The sequence below is a fragment of the Eupeodes corollae genome, chromosome 3 (genome assembly GCF_945859685.1).
Source record: "Eupeodes corollae chromosome 3, idEupCoro1.1, whole genome shotgun sequence".
In the NCBI taxonomy this organism is placed as follows: domain Eukaryota; kingdom Metazoa; phylum Arthropoda; class Insecta; order Diptera; family Syrphidae; genus Eupeodes; species Eupeodes corollae.
Genome location: NC_079149.1, coordinates 29,745,947 through 29,763,190, shown reverse-complemented (window position 1 = coordinate 29,763,190; position 17,244 = coordinate 29,745,947). Strand labels below are relative to the sequence as shown.

The window sequence follows — 17,244 nt, the reverse complement described above, 5'->3', positions numbered from 1 at the left end:
TTAGAACATTATAGATAACTAAGTTATCGTAAGAAACTTGATGTTTTTCGAAAAGATTACTTTCAAATCTTTACACACTGCACAGGTGTTTCGAATTTGATCTTAATCTCAAGAGAAGTGTAAGATATAGTGATACAGCAAGTGAGACTGTTTTTATTTTTGTTCTTGTTTGAAGAAGATGCACAGTTGGTTTGGTTAGGTTCGTGAAGCAGTTAATTTTCCCAGACTTTTCTTCCTGTAATTCTGTATACGTGAATTACTCACGAATTTTTTAGAAGCTTTTAAACCAAAGTAACAAAAAAGAAGATTTTCAAAATTACTTTTCTGTCTGTAACAGAGGTTATTTCATATAGGGTGATTTTTTAGCTATTATCTTTTTGGCAACACTGGTTTCAACAGCTGACACACGTTTCGTGTTTTGTTTCAATGTCAAACATCTTCAATTTGGTCTATAATTTAATAGTGTAAAAAACGAACAACGCTTGCAAATTATAGAATTGTATTATCAAAATGCGTGCTCTGTTAAGAAAGTTCTTCGCGCTTTTCTTCCATTTAATTGTGTTTAGTGACGAATCTCATTTTTGGCTCAATGTGTACGTAAATAAGCAGAATTTGGAGTCAATAACAGCCAAAAACATTGCAAGAGCTACCAATGCATCCAGAAAAAGTCACAGTTTGGTGCGGTTTATGGGATGGTGGCGTTATTGGACCGTATTTCTTCAAAGATGATGCGAATTGTAATGGTGAGCGCTACCGTAAAATGATATCCTAATTTTTTTGCCCAAAATGAAAGAGCTTGACTTGCACGCCATGTGGTTTCCACATGCCGCACAACACTTTAACATCACGTTCGGGACCGGTCAATTGGCCACCTAGATCGCGCTTTGGTGTGAAATTCATGTTAGGTTAGGTTAGGCCATGATGGAAACAGACACACTTAGGCCAGTTTAATGGCCCATTGTGATACCACATGAATCTTGAGGCTTCCTACTAAACTCAATGGAAACAGTTTGAGTCCCTTACGAAACGTGTGAGGCTATATATGCTGATATGATTTACATAGATCGTTTGGATAGTTAAAGAAGAATTCTTCTAGGTAATTCTTGCGTTTTGAGCTAGAACATGGCATGTACACAGAAGGTGTAGATATGTTGCCTCCTCTTCCTCGTCCATACAGCTTCTGTAAGAGTCATTTGAAAATATGCCTATATAGTGTGGCGTGCTTTCCTATTAGACCGTGTCCGGTTATGACACCTATTATCGAGCTTATATGCGATCTGCTTAGAGATAGCAAGCACCTTGAACGCTTTAAATCTAGTGTTGGCCTGATATTTTTTGTGACCTGACACGTGGTGATGTTGTTTCACCTTGTGTTTGCCTTCTTCATAGCGTCTTGCAATAGCAACAATTTACAAGAAGCGATCGGTATGTCAATGTGTGCCAAGCATGGTAGGATAGTGCAGCTCACTGACGTTCCTGACGAGTTCATCTACCTTACAGTTACCTGGAATGTCTCTATGGCCCGGCACCCACAAAGCTGAATATTAAACTACTGTGCCATCTACATAAGAGAAGATCGATGACCTTACAGTTATGGACTATTATAGAGTTTGTAGAGACAGAGTCCAGAGATTTGAAAGCGGTCTGACTATTTGAGCAAATGCTGATATCAGATGTTGATATCACGTGTCTACGGCATTTTGCAAGAGTTCTTTTAAGGTGTTAAGATACTTTTCTGAAACTGCTATAGCAACGTCGTCGTCCGCATAGGCGATCACTACGAGCCCAGACTAGTTAGGATTTCATTTACCACTAGGTTCCAGACAAGAGGGGATAGAACACCATCTTGCCGTGTCCCTCACCTATTTATGACTTCTCGGCAAACCGTTTATTTTTACATATTTTCTAAAAATATTTTGCTATTGCATATTAAATGGTTTTGTGGTCTAAAATTTAACTTAAACCATAGTAAAGCCTTTGGAAAAAGTACAATTATTTCTACACCGAGTTCTAACATCCCAGTCTCTCCAGTTCGAGCGTCTTATAAATCTACATTCGTACTAAAACTGAGATTTTAATGAGAGTTCTAATGCTATAGAAATTGATGAAGCAATGAGTTCTAATTTTAAGAAGAAAAAAAAACAGTTTTGGGATAAGAACTTTTTAAATCAATTGGCATTTAACTATTTAAAAAAAAAAAGAATTTTAGAATCTTTAAGATTTATAAGACGCCATGAAATTTTTTGGAAGTAACAAAAATATTTTTAAGATCATAAAAGGCGGTACAACCTTTATAAAATAATAAGAAAAATTTTTTTTTTTTCTCAAAAACGTTTCCATTAATTATGATGAAAATATTGTAAAAAAAATGGTACAGCTCGTTATTTGTTTTATGTAGACATTTGCTCGTCAACTTTTAAATAAGTTTTTTCTTTAGTTTCATGTTTTTTTGTGTACAAATTTTAGAAAATTATTGTGTTTATATTTTATTTCAAAACATTTAGTCAATTTTGTTTGAACGGTCTTTAGCTTAACTAAGGACTTATTATATAAAAAAAAACCTCATCCCACCTCCCTAAATTCTCGTAAAACACTAATTTATATCTATTTTTATTATATGCAGGCACATATCATATTTAAAAAGTTCGAAAGCAACAGAAAGTACAAATAAGTTTAAAAAAATATAAAAATCACGTTTGCAGCTCAGCTCTTTCATTTAAATTTTCAAATTAGAATTCTTTGTGTATGAATTTACAAAATCGATTAAAACACATCAATTAAACCAAGTTCAAATTAAACCTACTCTGTGTTTGTATCTATTCCTAACAAAAAGTAATGGTAAGCCGCTTGACTGTTTGACTACTTAATTTCAAATTAAAATCCCGATAAACATTGCGCAAATCCGTACTTATTTCAATTCACTCGAATTGATTGTATTTATTTTTCAACAGTGCTCATTTTTATTTAATCTTAGGATAGCAAAATTATCTCTCAATTTATATCTTCAATTTCAATTATAAAATATCAAGCAGCTTTAAATTTCCAATCTCATAATAAATGACCTTTCTAATCCCCAATTGCATGTAATTTATTTATATAAAACGAAGCTCTACCCTTGACAGAATTTATGTCCTCGACTTCTGGTAATACAATCAATAGATAAGATATATCTATTTTAAGGTTGTACGTATATTATTTATGTCTGATGGAAAAATATAAAACGCACAAAACTATATTGCATCGTGCGTTCTCTCGACTCTCGCAACCACCTTAAACCTTCAAGACATTTATTTTAATATACCAAACGTACATTTATATAAATGTGATCAAAAAGTAGATGCACAACGACGACGGAGCGTACGACCGACGACGATGCGACGTGATCTAAAATACACATATGCACACGATTATTTTTATGTAATTTAAAACTTCAAGCGAAGAATTGGCATTTTGCAATAAATATCAACCTACCTGGCTTGACCGCATGAATTTGGCTATAAAGATTCATGTAAGAAACAGAAACAACAGCAGCAGCTGAGTATGAGCTCAACTGAGCTAAGTTGAGCCAAACTGACCATCTAGCCAGCCCCGTTTTTGATTCCTCATATACACACACTGCACCGGTACTGGTGATCGGTGTCGTCGTAGATCTTCCTGGATTCCAACGACGGCGACGTCGAAGCTGGATTCGCGCGTAGTACCGCTCGCAATTCCGGCTCTACTGGATTTTCAACTCTCAAATAAAAACAACTAAACAAAACTCCCTATAAATAAGCTTGTTCCTCTAGATAGAAGCCCCAAGCGGAGACCTATGCATCTGATGAAGCTAGGCGGAATTGTGTGTGATTGGTTTCTCAGTTGGCTTGGTCAGCGCCAACTTCCCCCCTATTGGCTTGGCTAATAATTTCTTAGTGGCTCATATATTTTGTTGAAGCCTCCCTGTGTTGCTGTTTCTGCTGAAGTTGCATTTGCTGCAGCATCAGGAATTCTAATCTCATTTAGAGCACGAGTATATCTTTTAGCTCTAGTTAGTTTGTGCGACTCGCTTACATTATAGTTGGCTATGTACGAGTACGAGTATATGCTGCTCTTCGCACAGATATATAGATTTAGATCATGGAACACTGTGACGAAGCTTAAGGAGGCTGGAATCTTCCTCTATGTCAGTTCAAACACAGTTAGAGCCACTTATGTGCGGCACCGTAAATTATGTATCGGCCAGGCTATTTATCCCCGTGCTACATGTGATGCGTGTGCATATCGCTGCAAGATCGCGCGCAGTTGATGGCGAATTATTGGGAATCACCGTTTTGGAATACAAAATGCTGCACAGAGCGGCACAGCGCAGCGCGTCTCAATGCGGCGATCCTCAATTAGAAACGCGCGATCGCAGCCCCATCCACTCTAGATACAAGTTGAAAGTTGAACGTTATTGCACACAGGTGGCGCGGTTAAGGCATGTGCATTGGATGGATGGGTACGGGTAGTATATGTTCTGTGTGTTGCATCCACAACATACCTAGCTGTATCTGCAGTATCTTTGTTAGAGAAGCTCAATTATTTTATTGATGTGTCAGATATGGTACGACAAAGAGTTTATGTTCGATGAAGAACAAAAAAACAAGAAGAACTTCAAATACAAGGAAAAAAAACAGAAGGAGACGAAAAAGAAGAAGAGTGTTTGTCCCGATTGTTGTACAACATGGAATCGAACGCGATGCTCACAGGAATTACTGTTAAGTATTTTGCACGGCATTTAATTAATGGACCTCAAAAGCGAGACATTTAATTACGTACTTACATCTTTTCTTCTTATAGTTTTGCTCTTGCCGTTGTTTTTGTTGATGTTTCATTATAGACTTACACAGCCTATACAAGTGGACAGTTCAAGAACGTGGTAGAAAGAGCATTGAGTATCTTCTTCTTCTTTTTATGATGCTGTCATGTTTAAGATCAAGTTTTGAAAACCGTTTAAAAAATTATTTTAAGGCAGGTTTTTATATGACTTTATCTTGACATTAATGATAAATTTTCTATTGAATACAGGACCGTTCGAGGATGAATCTTTTTATTGATTGTTTTCTTGTATTTGTTTGGCTTTCATTTGATGGAATTTTTAATTAATCATTGTTTTCTCACACATTATTATTCTTGTGATTAAGTGCTGAAATGCGGTGGTGAATTGAATTGAATTGAAATTAGTTGATTAATACCAATAATGGAAGTGCAATTAAATTGTAGCTTATTGTGTGATGACTTGATGCCATCGCAAAAACGGGATCTCTTTTAAAATTAAAACACAAAAAAATAAAATTAAATGGAAACAAATAATGAAAAATGTTTTTATTAGCATCTAAATGAATAGAAATGTTTATGAAGCAAGTTCAAATTGGATCAATTGATTTTTAATCTGTTTACCAAGAAAATTGGCACACTCAACATTAGAAGACGACTTTGGTTTATAAATATTGGTTTTTTCTAACCTAAATACTTCTATTAGAGCTGAGACTAATTCCTTCTTTTGACTTCTGCTGCTTTAGCTCACATCTTAGGCGTTTTAAATTATAAAATCTTTGGCTTAAATTCCTCTGGAAACTAAGCTTAATGCAAACATGGTGTAATGTCTTTTTTGGAACGTTGTATTCCGAAGAACGACAAGAAATCGGCAAATCAAGGTGACAGCTGCTCAAATTGCGATCTTTTAAAAGTTAACCTTTTTATTGGAAAATCCTTTTAGTATTTAGTTGAATGTAAATTGTCTACAATAATTGACATGAGACTTAGAATTGACGAAAGAAAAACTATTTGACAGCTGTCAGTTTGAGATAAGTTAAAGTTAAGAATATTGTGAATAATTCACAATAGTTAAATAAAATTAAACAAAATATTTGAAATAAGAAACGAAGTTTAGCAGCCTCTACCCCTTTGATGATACTTGCTAATTTTAACAAGATATCAGTTTATAGTTCTTTTTTTAATAATTTAATTTTTGAAGGCGGCTTATCCAAGAGAATAATCTCAAAACATCAAGTACCGTCTAATGGCTGCAGTTATGCGCTGTAGTTAAGCTTAAGCATAAAATATACCATAACTTGTCTCATCGTTTCTTGAACACATCATGGTGTATATGATGGGCCATTACTCAAAGTCTCAGTAGACATTTCTTCATTTAATCATTTGAGCATCCTGCCCTTGGAGGTTCAAACATGGGCACTGCACAGTGCACATGCATACAATATTTATATCCTCCTGCAACTTAAACCGACACAAGTGATCACCGTTAAAAATTACATTATATTCATATATGTATATTCAACCTGAATGCAAGAATTTTCATCTCTCAATTTTCTTTCGTTCGTCCATAAGAACGAATTATGACTTGGAGCGGACATCCTCGCCTCCCAAAAAAACATTTTAACATGAAGTCAATATACAGGCGCAGGCCCAGGCTTGCCCATTTACCCATTAGCCCATGCCCAGCCCACACAGTCAATATGATCGAAAGATGATATATTGACATGCCTGGCAGAAAAATTTTAGTTTTTAACTTTAACTGCCCACAAAAAAGATGGCGGTAAGAGGCTGAGGCTGAGGTAAGGCTATGAGGCTCAGGCTCAAGTGTTGTATAGGGTACCTCTAGAGAGTTGAAGACCATTAAACAAGTTTACGACATTAGCTAAAGCGTGTTTTGGGTCTTTGTTAGCTCGTTTTTACAAGAATAAATGTGTAGGCTTCTTTCTTTGACCACCAGCGCGCATCGCAGTTACTAGCTATAAGGCTATACTATACATTCATATATAATATCGGAATCTAAGTGAAGGTGCATGTTTTTGTTGTTTTTGTTGCCATTTTCTTGGGTCATAATCAGAGTCCATCAATTATATGTTCGTTTGTCGGGAGAGTCAAGTAGTGGATGTAATTTGTTCTCTTATGGGGAAGTTCTTTGGATGCGGTTGTAAAATCGTGCAGAAAAGCGCTTCTGAATCTTTATGGCTAATGAATGTCATGACGATTTATTTGTACCTTCTCCTCTGGAATCGAATACTTATACATCATTAGAATTATGCCAAACTATATATATGTATGCAAGTTTCAAAATAATTAATGATTACATGGCTTAAATTAAACTTGCTACACCATTAGAGGTTTTTTTTAATGGCGTTTGATTAGAACCTTTTTGTTATGTATTCGTTTCCAGTAGGAACATTTTATGACTTTCGCATAGCGATAAAATCCTTAAATTTATTGCGGTAATTACTTTTAAAGATCTGACACACTTACGATTAAGAAGCGACCTTCTTCATGTTTGATAATTGATTTGACATGAATAAAGCCATTTACATTTTGTATACTTCTTTCTTTTAAACCAATTAAATTAAAAGTCCAATTTAAAATGACTTAAAGTAACTTTTACTTGAAATGGTTGAATATAAAAAATTCTATTAATTAAGCAAGAAACATATTAACAAGACCAATTGACAACTAAATCTGACACATTGTGGCATTGCATATTGATTTTTAATTAGAAGTTGGTCACAATAGGTACTTTTGAAGCTGTCATCTTCTGACATTTCTCATGAAAAAATTATTCTGTCACTTTTAAAGCTGTCATATTTTGACATTTGAAAAGTAAAACCTCTGACATTACTTAAAAATGAACTATGTCTTCTTCTTTAAAACGCACTAAGATTGTTAACGCTCTAAAAAAAAGTGAATACTTTGCAAGAAAAGCTTGTTGGCCGGATAGGTCAGCACAATTGGCCAACATCTTCTTGTGAAAGATACGGTCTAGAGCAATCCTCTACAATCAAGTTATCGGAAATATACAGACGCAAATATGTGAATAAGTCATAAACAAATTTCCAGGTCATTTTTAAAGGAGAGAATGGAGCGTGTCATTTTAGAGCAAGGAAGTTCAATGCGTTTTATTTAAAGCCATTTGCCAAGAAAAGCAGTAAAATTCAGCTTGGAGGGCAAGCCTATTCCACAAATGTATGAAATTTTTGATTTTTACATCTTCCAATTTTATCATATGTCAGTAAAATCAAACATTCTTTTTGTCTTACAATCGTACGAACTTATAGTTTTGTGTAACAATATTTCCAGAAACGTCTTTGTGAGACGTCGACATTTCAATTATTAAATGTCATTTTTTTAAAACATCTGACACACCTACTGACAGTATTTTAAGTGTCAGAAATCGATACATTTCTACACGGCCGTAAAATAAGCTAACTATCTGACATTGAAACTGCAAGCCTTTGAGGCAAAATGTACGGCTTGAAAGTATTTGGTTAATGTAAACTCCCTAACAGCCCATGTCAAACCCATGACAGATCTTTACAGACTGAAATTATCCCACTTTCAAACTGGTTTCAATTCAAGTTGAAGTTTGCGAAGTGGTTCTTCAATCTTTCCCAAGGGGTTGAAAAGTTCACTTTTTAAGAAAGTTATGCAAACAATTTTCACAAACAAAAGTGTCTAACTGTCCATTTATATTATTTTCATTAGAAAAATCAACAATTGATTTCAATTACATTCCTTTGATTTAACTATTATTTTTTTTTTAAACCACCAAGTAATATTTTTTGTTTACCCCCCCTAAAGCTAAAATCATTCATCAAATCAAGCATCCATCATTCACACTCGCAAATACCAACAAACAAGTTTTGGTTCCGATCTGTTCGATTCTATATACATTTTCATGTGCTGTTTCTCTCTGTCTTTGCATTCTTTGAGAACCAAACAAATTGCATATCCGTCAAATTGAAATCCCGATAAATTTAAACACAAAACAAAAAACTACTTCTATCTTCTGACATCCTGTCAGGTATCATCAATTTGTATTAACCGAGACGCGCTGTCACGTGTCTTCGAAAGTCAAGCCAACAATTTGCCTAGAGTGGTCATTTCTTGACACGCGAAAATAGTCTTCAGTCTTTCTATAGATATGTATTCAGAAATGTAGATATGTAAGGAAAACAGAACGTGCCGTAAAGTTTATGGCTGCATTGTCTTTGTTACGATATATCGTTTAAGCATCCAAAGGGGAGTAGTTCAGATCTCTTTCTTTCTCTCTCTCTCTCTCTTTCCTTCGTTAAGTTCTTTGCCAATTTGACATTTACATTTTTATGCTTGTCAGTGATATTATCCTTTAGTCACGATGATTATTCTAATGACATAGACAAACAACTAACCTATTTTTTGTTCTCTAAAGCTCTGTTTATACTTAATACGTTTTTTTTTTTACAAAACAACCAAAAACTTTCATTTTCTCATTTCTTTTTGCAGGTATACAAACAGTGCTAACGACAAACGAAGCAACGAAGACGACGCACGGCCATAAACTTCACGTCACGATTTTTTTTGCACGTTCTCCTGAGAGGATGCAACAGTTTTATCGATGCCGCAGGCTATGCCATCAGCGAAGCTCCAACAGATAGCATTTAATTCATCCTCATCGTCATCGTTCTTCTATGAGCGGACGGGTAAACGGCGGCGGCGACTGCAATTAGCATATCACCCATTGTGGATCACCTGCATCGCCACCATCACCCCGACAGGGATATCATCAGGGCCCTACTAACTACATAACATATAAACTGGGTGCAAAAAAACAATAAGGAAGAACTCCAGAAAAATACTGCTGTATCCGCTGCACTGCACTGGCTGCTGGCCCAATGCATCATTGGCGTTATGCTAGAATGTTACCACGTTCAATTATTTACCGCTCGGCCCTGATTCTGATGATTATCGCATCGAAATTAAACTGCCAACTGGCAATACCGACGCCGGGCATCATCAATGTGCCACCGCTAGCCGATTCGGTTAGAAAAGTAAATGGCGGAGGTGGTGGCGGTGGTGGCAGTGGCGGTATTGGCCATCATGGTCTTGGAAGTACCAACATTGCATCAGGAGATGTTGCCGATGAGCCGATGTCTGGCCAAGTCATCAATTTGACTAGACAACATGATGGCGATGTTTTCCGTACAAATGGTAAGTTTTTATTTTTATTTTATTTTGAAGGCTTCTGCTTATATCTACGGCTTGTATATTCTTAACTTAAAGTCGTCAGTCGGTCGCCATGATGGAGATGTTGCGTGTGTAGACCAAATTTGGAATCGTATTTCCTTTTAGGGTTTTTTGTATGTGATTTCGATTCGAAGGATACCACAATGGCAAGTGAATAAGTTGTATACTATGTGGTCTCTTCGTGGTTAAAATGCAGTTTTGGAGAGGAAAGAGGAAAATGCATTTTGACAATTGTCTTTTGTTTGCTTTTATACACTGAACTGACATCAGACAGATGCATTTTCTATTTTTACAAAATATGGCTTTGGGACTTTGTATACTTTTTTCCAACACACATTTCGATGCAGAGATAGTTCTGAGTTCAGAAATAGTTTTTACATTAAAATCCTTTTAAGGTTCAAATGTCCAAAAGATAATGCAAAAATAGTTTTTTTGTATATTTGGGAAACACAGTAAAACCCAAAGATCCAATGATATGAAATAATTCTGACTCAACAATTAATACAATGGCAGGTCTATGAAATTTCTCTACATGCTGTTTAATAACATTTATCTGCCTATAAATTTTCAGAAAAATGGAACGGTGTCAATTGGCATGATTTTTGCGGACAAAATTTCAAGACCTACTACTTCTAAGTCAATAAAGCCATAATTACCAAATTGTGTGGCTTATTTATGTGTCTATAGTTGACACCTCATATCTTCTAAGTTATGAGCTTGAATAATAGGCAAACAAAAATCGGTTATCATTTTACCATATCGCTCTGAATTGACAGCACAGGGATATGGATAAGTTGGGATCATCAGTAGCACTTGCTTTTCAGCAGCAACATTTTCCACTCAGATTGAATAACTATAATCAACCGATTCATTATGGTAAATTCCTAACATTGAACACAAAATTGTGACACTTCGAATGACAGTTAATTGTGACAGGTGTCAAATGCCAGCGCTACCAACTTTAAACCACAAAATGAATGTCCGTACAGAAATTGATTTGAATTTGATCATATACAACATTTTTCTATAATATAAACTCCTAGTACAAGTTGTGTTTTGCCCAACCTTCTGTCTTCAAGACAATTACTTTGCAATTTAAAAATGTAAACACACAATTCCCCATAAAATAAAACCCTTAGAGCTAGAAAGTATCTTCAATTAAACCAACAATGACACAAAATAAACCTAATAGTGTATGGTTTCAAAACTCAAACGTTCAAAGAGCTAAAACCTTAAACATTATGTGGAAAAGTAGGACATCTGATTGAAAATGATAATGTTATTGACATCGAATGTTTTTTTTATATTTTACCTAAAAATGCGAGGATTATATTTTTCCATTTCAAACTAGAACACACCACGCGGACAACACGAACACGAACATCTCAATTATAGATTACGCCTACATGAACTGAACTTTACAAAATATATATAAACACCTAATTCAGTCCTACAGATTCATGGTCTTGATGTCTTTTCCGGCTTTCCAATTGATATTTCTCCATATAATATCTATGGATGTTTGGTCATGGTCACGTATGTATACACAAACCTAAGCCTTATTTTAACATCGTCAAAGACTATCGCCTTAAGGCATTTTGTGGCGGAACCTTTTCCTTATATTTTATTTGAAAATTTAATGAAAATAACTTTATGCACACTTATGTGAATGTTATGGTCCAAGTCCATTTCACAATTTAAAGATTAACTTAGAGTTATGGAGTGTTTAGTTAAAGAGTGACACTCCTCAAGCCTGTGCTGCTTTAATATACAAATTTTGTTGGATCATAACGATTACAAAACTACAAGTCGCTCTGATAGTTGACTTTCTAGCTTAACGATTTCCCTTTCACTTCTAGCTTCATTCTGCCATATTTTTAATAACGTGACAATCCGAAACTTATTTCAACCTTACTTCAACCCAAAGCCATGGGCTCTATTGAAAGGTCCAGTATGATTAATTTTTCAAAAACACCATTTGACAGGATTTTTGTTACCAAACTTTTTAAGCATCCGTTTACATTCAACTCAAAAAAAACTGCCTTATTTTTAATTAAAACCTTCCTTAACACCAGATCAGCCTTTGACTACACCATATGAGACTTCCTTCGTCCTCAACCACGCTATAAAAATATTTACAACTGAAAGCCCGCCATCCCAAAGTTGTAGAATATTCTTTTACCATACTCGTATATAAAAACAAAACGCCTTATAATGCTTCGTTTAGATAACACTAAACAAACATGACAAATAAATCGTTAGAAAACATGCTAAGCTACAAAACGGCATTAACCCACTAGCCACTGTCAAACATCCAATATTTTCCAATCCCATTACCATATAAGACGGTTGGTTCTTGGTTCTTAGTTTTGCATCCAAATCCACACGATCAACACCAACAACACAATAAAATGTCTCCAACGCATGCGCAACTGTTTCGTTTCATTTCGGGCTTCTTTAGGATCGTCAAAAAAAGCCACTCCTTTTTAGAGTCTTTTGCGGTTGATTTTATCTTTTACCTTTACCTTTGGACAATGTTTTTATATAAAATTTAACACTTTTCTTGTTTTTTTTTTTTTTTTTTTAAAGGCATGTCAACTTGTAACATGGACACTTGCGTGGGGCTATCTAGTGGAACGGCAGGACTTTTTGTAGCTGGTAATGATAAAAATGGTAAGTATGCTGATGCGTTGTGCTGTGCATTGTACAGTACACTACAAGTCGCACCAAAGAAAATGTACTTGCATTTACATATACATTTTGATTATTTTAATAACATGTTTCTTGGGTTTTACTATTTTTTGTTTTTATTTATGACAGATTTACGACTTGACAAAAATAAGGATCCACAAGGAACCTGTGATTGTCGATGTTTACCATATTTGCAGACCTACCGTGAAGATTTAGAAATATGCGTCGATGATATACATGGTACGTAAAAGATACTATTTTTTATTTTACATTGTTATTGTCGTTTCATGTTATTAAAGTAAGCTCTTAGAAATACTTCAAGTAACTGAAAGTATAGCAATTCCAACGACCTTTTTTTTAAATTGGGTTAAACCAAGGTTAAAGTTCTTAAACTACAATTAAACCTCAATTATCTCAATGAAAATTTCTTAACCACGAGCTAAATTCAAAAACAAAATTTTGCAACTGAAAAAAGATTTTGAGCATCCCATATGTTTGGTCTTTGTAAAAGTTCTCCTGCTGTTTTGACAATTATTTTGACACCAACGATCGATTTGGGCAATATAACCGAATCGGCTGCGTTATAAAATTGTTCGGTTTTATGAAATTCCAAATGAAAAGAAGCGTTCGGTTTTTTTGCCCGATAATAATAACACCAAAATATTAAAAATGTCATATCGTTCAAACATGGCTATATTGGCCAAGAACGTTTACAGAAGAAAATGCCACAGATCAATGTCATACTTCCCAAATCAATAAAAAAAAATATTATATGGCCTAAATTACAAATTGACATATCGTCCAAAAGATGTCATGTGTTTCAACATTTAGGCATTCTGACAACATTTTTGTTTGATTTGGGCGCTACAAAATTTTAGTTTTAAATTTATTTAACCAAACGCAAACATTGAACTGAAAAAATGTTAAATCGACCAAAAACTCGGAACGTCAAGAGAGCGTAGCAAAAACATATTTGGCTTTATTTCACTTTTAGAAAGCAAAATAAGACCAAATTTCAAACTGAAATAAATGCAATAATTTGCAAGCTTACAGTATGTACAAACAGTTAAATAACCATGGGAGCGCGCTGCCCCTGCAATGCAAAATTTCTTCAATCCAGATTCTTCAAATGCAAAGAAACTTTGCATACAAGCAACTACGGACTTACTAAAAATCCAATAGTGAGCCATAGCAAGCCCCGATAGATACCTCACTGTTTATACGCCTCCCAAATACGAACCACCCAAAATGTTTGTTAAATGCAAAATGTTAGGCCCCATGACATTTCTAAATTTGGGCGATACGACATTGAAAGTTGGTTTGAGTGATATGGCATTTTAATTTGTGCTTTGTGATGTTTTCTTAGAGGCCTTTATTACGTCATTTTATGATTTGGGCATTATTTGGTTGGGTTATAAGACATTAGAAATAATTGAAATTATAATCGTCGTAATGCCCAACAAAAATGTCGCAAAGCCCGACCTGGACTTTCTTTTATTTAAAATTTATTTGGGCGTTACGACATTAACTTTAGTTTAACGCTTTATGACATTTGAGGTTTTTTGCCTAATGGGTTAAGGCCAAAAGACCTAACACACAATAAATTAATCAGTTTAGTGGCTGTAGTTATATTTTCTTCCAAGATGTCAATGGTCCCAGGCTTATCGGTGTTAAATCGCAAGACTTTCTAGGCCACTCCGCGCCACGCCATCCACAGTTCCATGTAATAACCCCATTCAAAGTTGCCTTCAATAAATACATTTTTTCGTTGCGTCTTTTTTTACGTCATATTTTTTTATAAAATGGCGAATTGAGCATTTATCAAGTGACAGCTGTCAAAAACGTCAACTTCCAAACAAAATATCGCCAGATACAAAATAGCCATTTTTTTTGTTTGCCTTTTGTAGACGAAATTTGTGATTTCATTTCTATTTACTACTTCGATCCTTTTAGGCATTTTTGTGTCTTAATTTTTTAAGAACACAAATAACAGTAGTCCTAATACAATTGTTATATGTTAAAAAACAGAAAATTCGATTTTTTTCAATAACGAATGGATTTTTATATTTTATTCTATAAAAAATGCTTTAAGAGGGTCTATAATGACTAAAGGTCTTATAAGAATTTGAATGGCATTAACAACCTTTGAAGTTCATTCGCCCCAGTGTGTGGTTTTTACTAATGCAAATATTTTTCATTTTAAATAATTTTAAAAAGCAAACTTTTTAAATAAATAAATTTGGTGGCGCAACAATCCCTTGAGAACTAGGGCCTAGTGACTTACAACTGTCAACCATTCCTGTGTGCAAGTAAATTTTTCAGGAATGGTGGGTACCTACAATTTTAAGCCGAATTCGAACGGATAATTTGAGAAAGCACTTTTCATGGCAAGGCCTCGCAAGAGGCAGTGCCCCTGAAAAAAACTTTAGGTGGCATAGGCAGGGATCGAACCAAAGATCTCTCGCATGACTGTCCAAGGGACTTATCATGCAAACGCAAACATTGAACTGAAAAAATGTCAAATCGCCCCAAAACTCGGAACGTCAAAAAGCGTAAAATATATGTTCATATGATTGGCTTATGAAAAGAGAAATAAGACCTATTTTCAAAGTAAAATAAAACGTTTTCTCAGAGTGCGTATTGAGAGTGGAATAAGCATGAGATCCACCTGCTTGGGCTCACTATAGGATTTGGTATAAATGGGAGATTGTCTATATGAATAGTTTCTTCAATCCAGATTCTTTAAATGCAAGGATACTTCGCATACCACCAACTTCGCACCTACCCCAAATTATATTGTGAACCCAAGCAGGAGCTGTTTATACGGGTCCCAAAGGCGAACCACCCAAAGTTACTGCTAAACAAAAAACGGTGGGGGTTATGACATGTTTAAATTTTTGGATGTTACGACGTTGAAAGTTGGATTAATAAGTAATGCCCAACATAAATGTCACAAAGCCCAAACCCTATTTCATAACTGTATCTTTTTGGGCTTTTTGACCAATTTTGGGCCTTATGACATTTTATAATTTGGGCGTTATGGTTCATCATTACATACATTACAGTACATTAATCAATGTAATTGCTGTAGTTTTAACTAAAATAAAGGGTGTATAAAACATGTGTTTTAAAGATGAAATAAAATATATATAATTAATTGTTTACGCCAAGAATTTCGCTTTTTTATTTACATAAGATACAAATGTAGTATCCGTGGCATGATGGTTAGTGCGTTCGACTGTCATGCAAGGGGTCTTGGGTTCAATCCCTGCCTGTACCACCTTAATTTAAAAAAAAAAAATAATTTTCGCTGGTACTGCCTCTTGCGAGGAATTGACAAATCCTTCAAAAGTAATTCTTGTCATGAAAAAGTGCTTTCTCAAACTAGCCGTTCGGATTCGGCCCCTTCCATTTCTAACAACAGTACTCGCACACAGGAATGGTTGAGAGTTGTAAGTCACTAGGCCCTGGTTCACAACGGACTGTTGCGCTACCCCATTTGATTTTTTGAAGATACAAATGTATGTACCTTAAATAACTTTCATCCTAACTTTTGAAGTAATTGGGGTCAAATTCTTTCTTCCAAAGCATCAATTGTCTCGAACTTATCTTCGTAGAAAAGCGACTTCCCATAACCTCACAAAAACATCGGTGTTATATCGCACGGTGTTCTAGGCGACGCCACAGTTCACCAAAAGTAACTTTCAATAAATTGATTTTTTCGTTGTGTGATCTCTGCCAACCGAACAATTATTTTAGTAATACAATTGGACAGTTTGAAAACGTTGCTCGATAGGGTTTTTAAATTGACGCGGCTAGATTTTGGCACTCCGTGGCTGCTATTTTGTGTTGGTGACATCTGTCAAATCTTTTGTTTATTATTCAGTTGATTATGTCAAATCATCATGGCAAGTGACGTTATTGAATAACACAGCAAGTTCAAGGAACGCAAGATTAGTAGATAACATCTCCGCGGTCCGTACAAATGGACAGCAGAACCCGAGGTGAATTTTGCACCGAGACTTAGGCCTACACCCGAACAAGATCCAATTGACCCAGGAGCTCAAACTGACCATAAACAACGCTGTTTGATCGCTGACTGGGTTTCAAATCATTTGGAAGAGGACCACATTTTTGGTCAAAAATCATCTTTAATGACGAGGCTCATTTTTGGATGAATGGCTGTGTTCGCAAGCAAAACGTATATGGGACCACACTAACCCACACGAAGTTCATCCTCAAAAAGTTACCTTTTGGTGTTTATTTTGGGTTGACGTGGCGGCGTCAACTTAAGTGAAGCGGTCACCATCAACAGCGGGTGCTACATAACGATGATAACTAATTTCTCATCGCCCTTGATGAACAACCCTATAAAAAAAAGGCTTTTTATTACAACCAAATTGAGCATATATAAAGAGGCAGCTGTCAAAAAGGCCAACTTCAAAAAAAGTATTCCCATTATACAGCCATTATTTTTGTTTTCTTTTTTTAAACAAAATTCGTGATTTGAATGAAAAGTTT

At 35.2% G+C, this 17,244-nt stretch overlaps 1 protein-coding gene across 1 annotated transcript in view; it reads left to right on the top strand.

Moving 5' to 3' along the window:
- The window catches only part of LOC129952276 (uncharacterized), a 54,774-nt gene that overhangs the window by 16,206 nt on the left and 21,324 nt on the right, over positions 1-17,244 (top strand). Inside the window, exons 2-4 of the mRNA XM_056064789.1 lie at positions 9,292-9,996; positions 12,622-12,705; positions 12,853-12,963. Coding sequence (XP_055920764.1) covers positions 9,681-9,996; positions 12,622-12,705; positions 12,853-12,963 — 511 coding nt within the window. The 5' untranslated portion in view covers positions 9,292-9,680. The remainder of the gene's footprint in view (positions 1-9,291; positions 9,997-12,621; positions 12,706-12,852; positions 12,964-17,244) is intronic.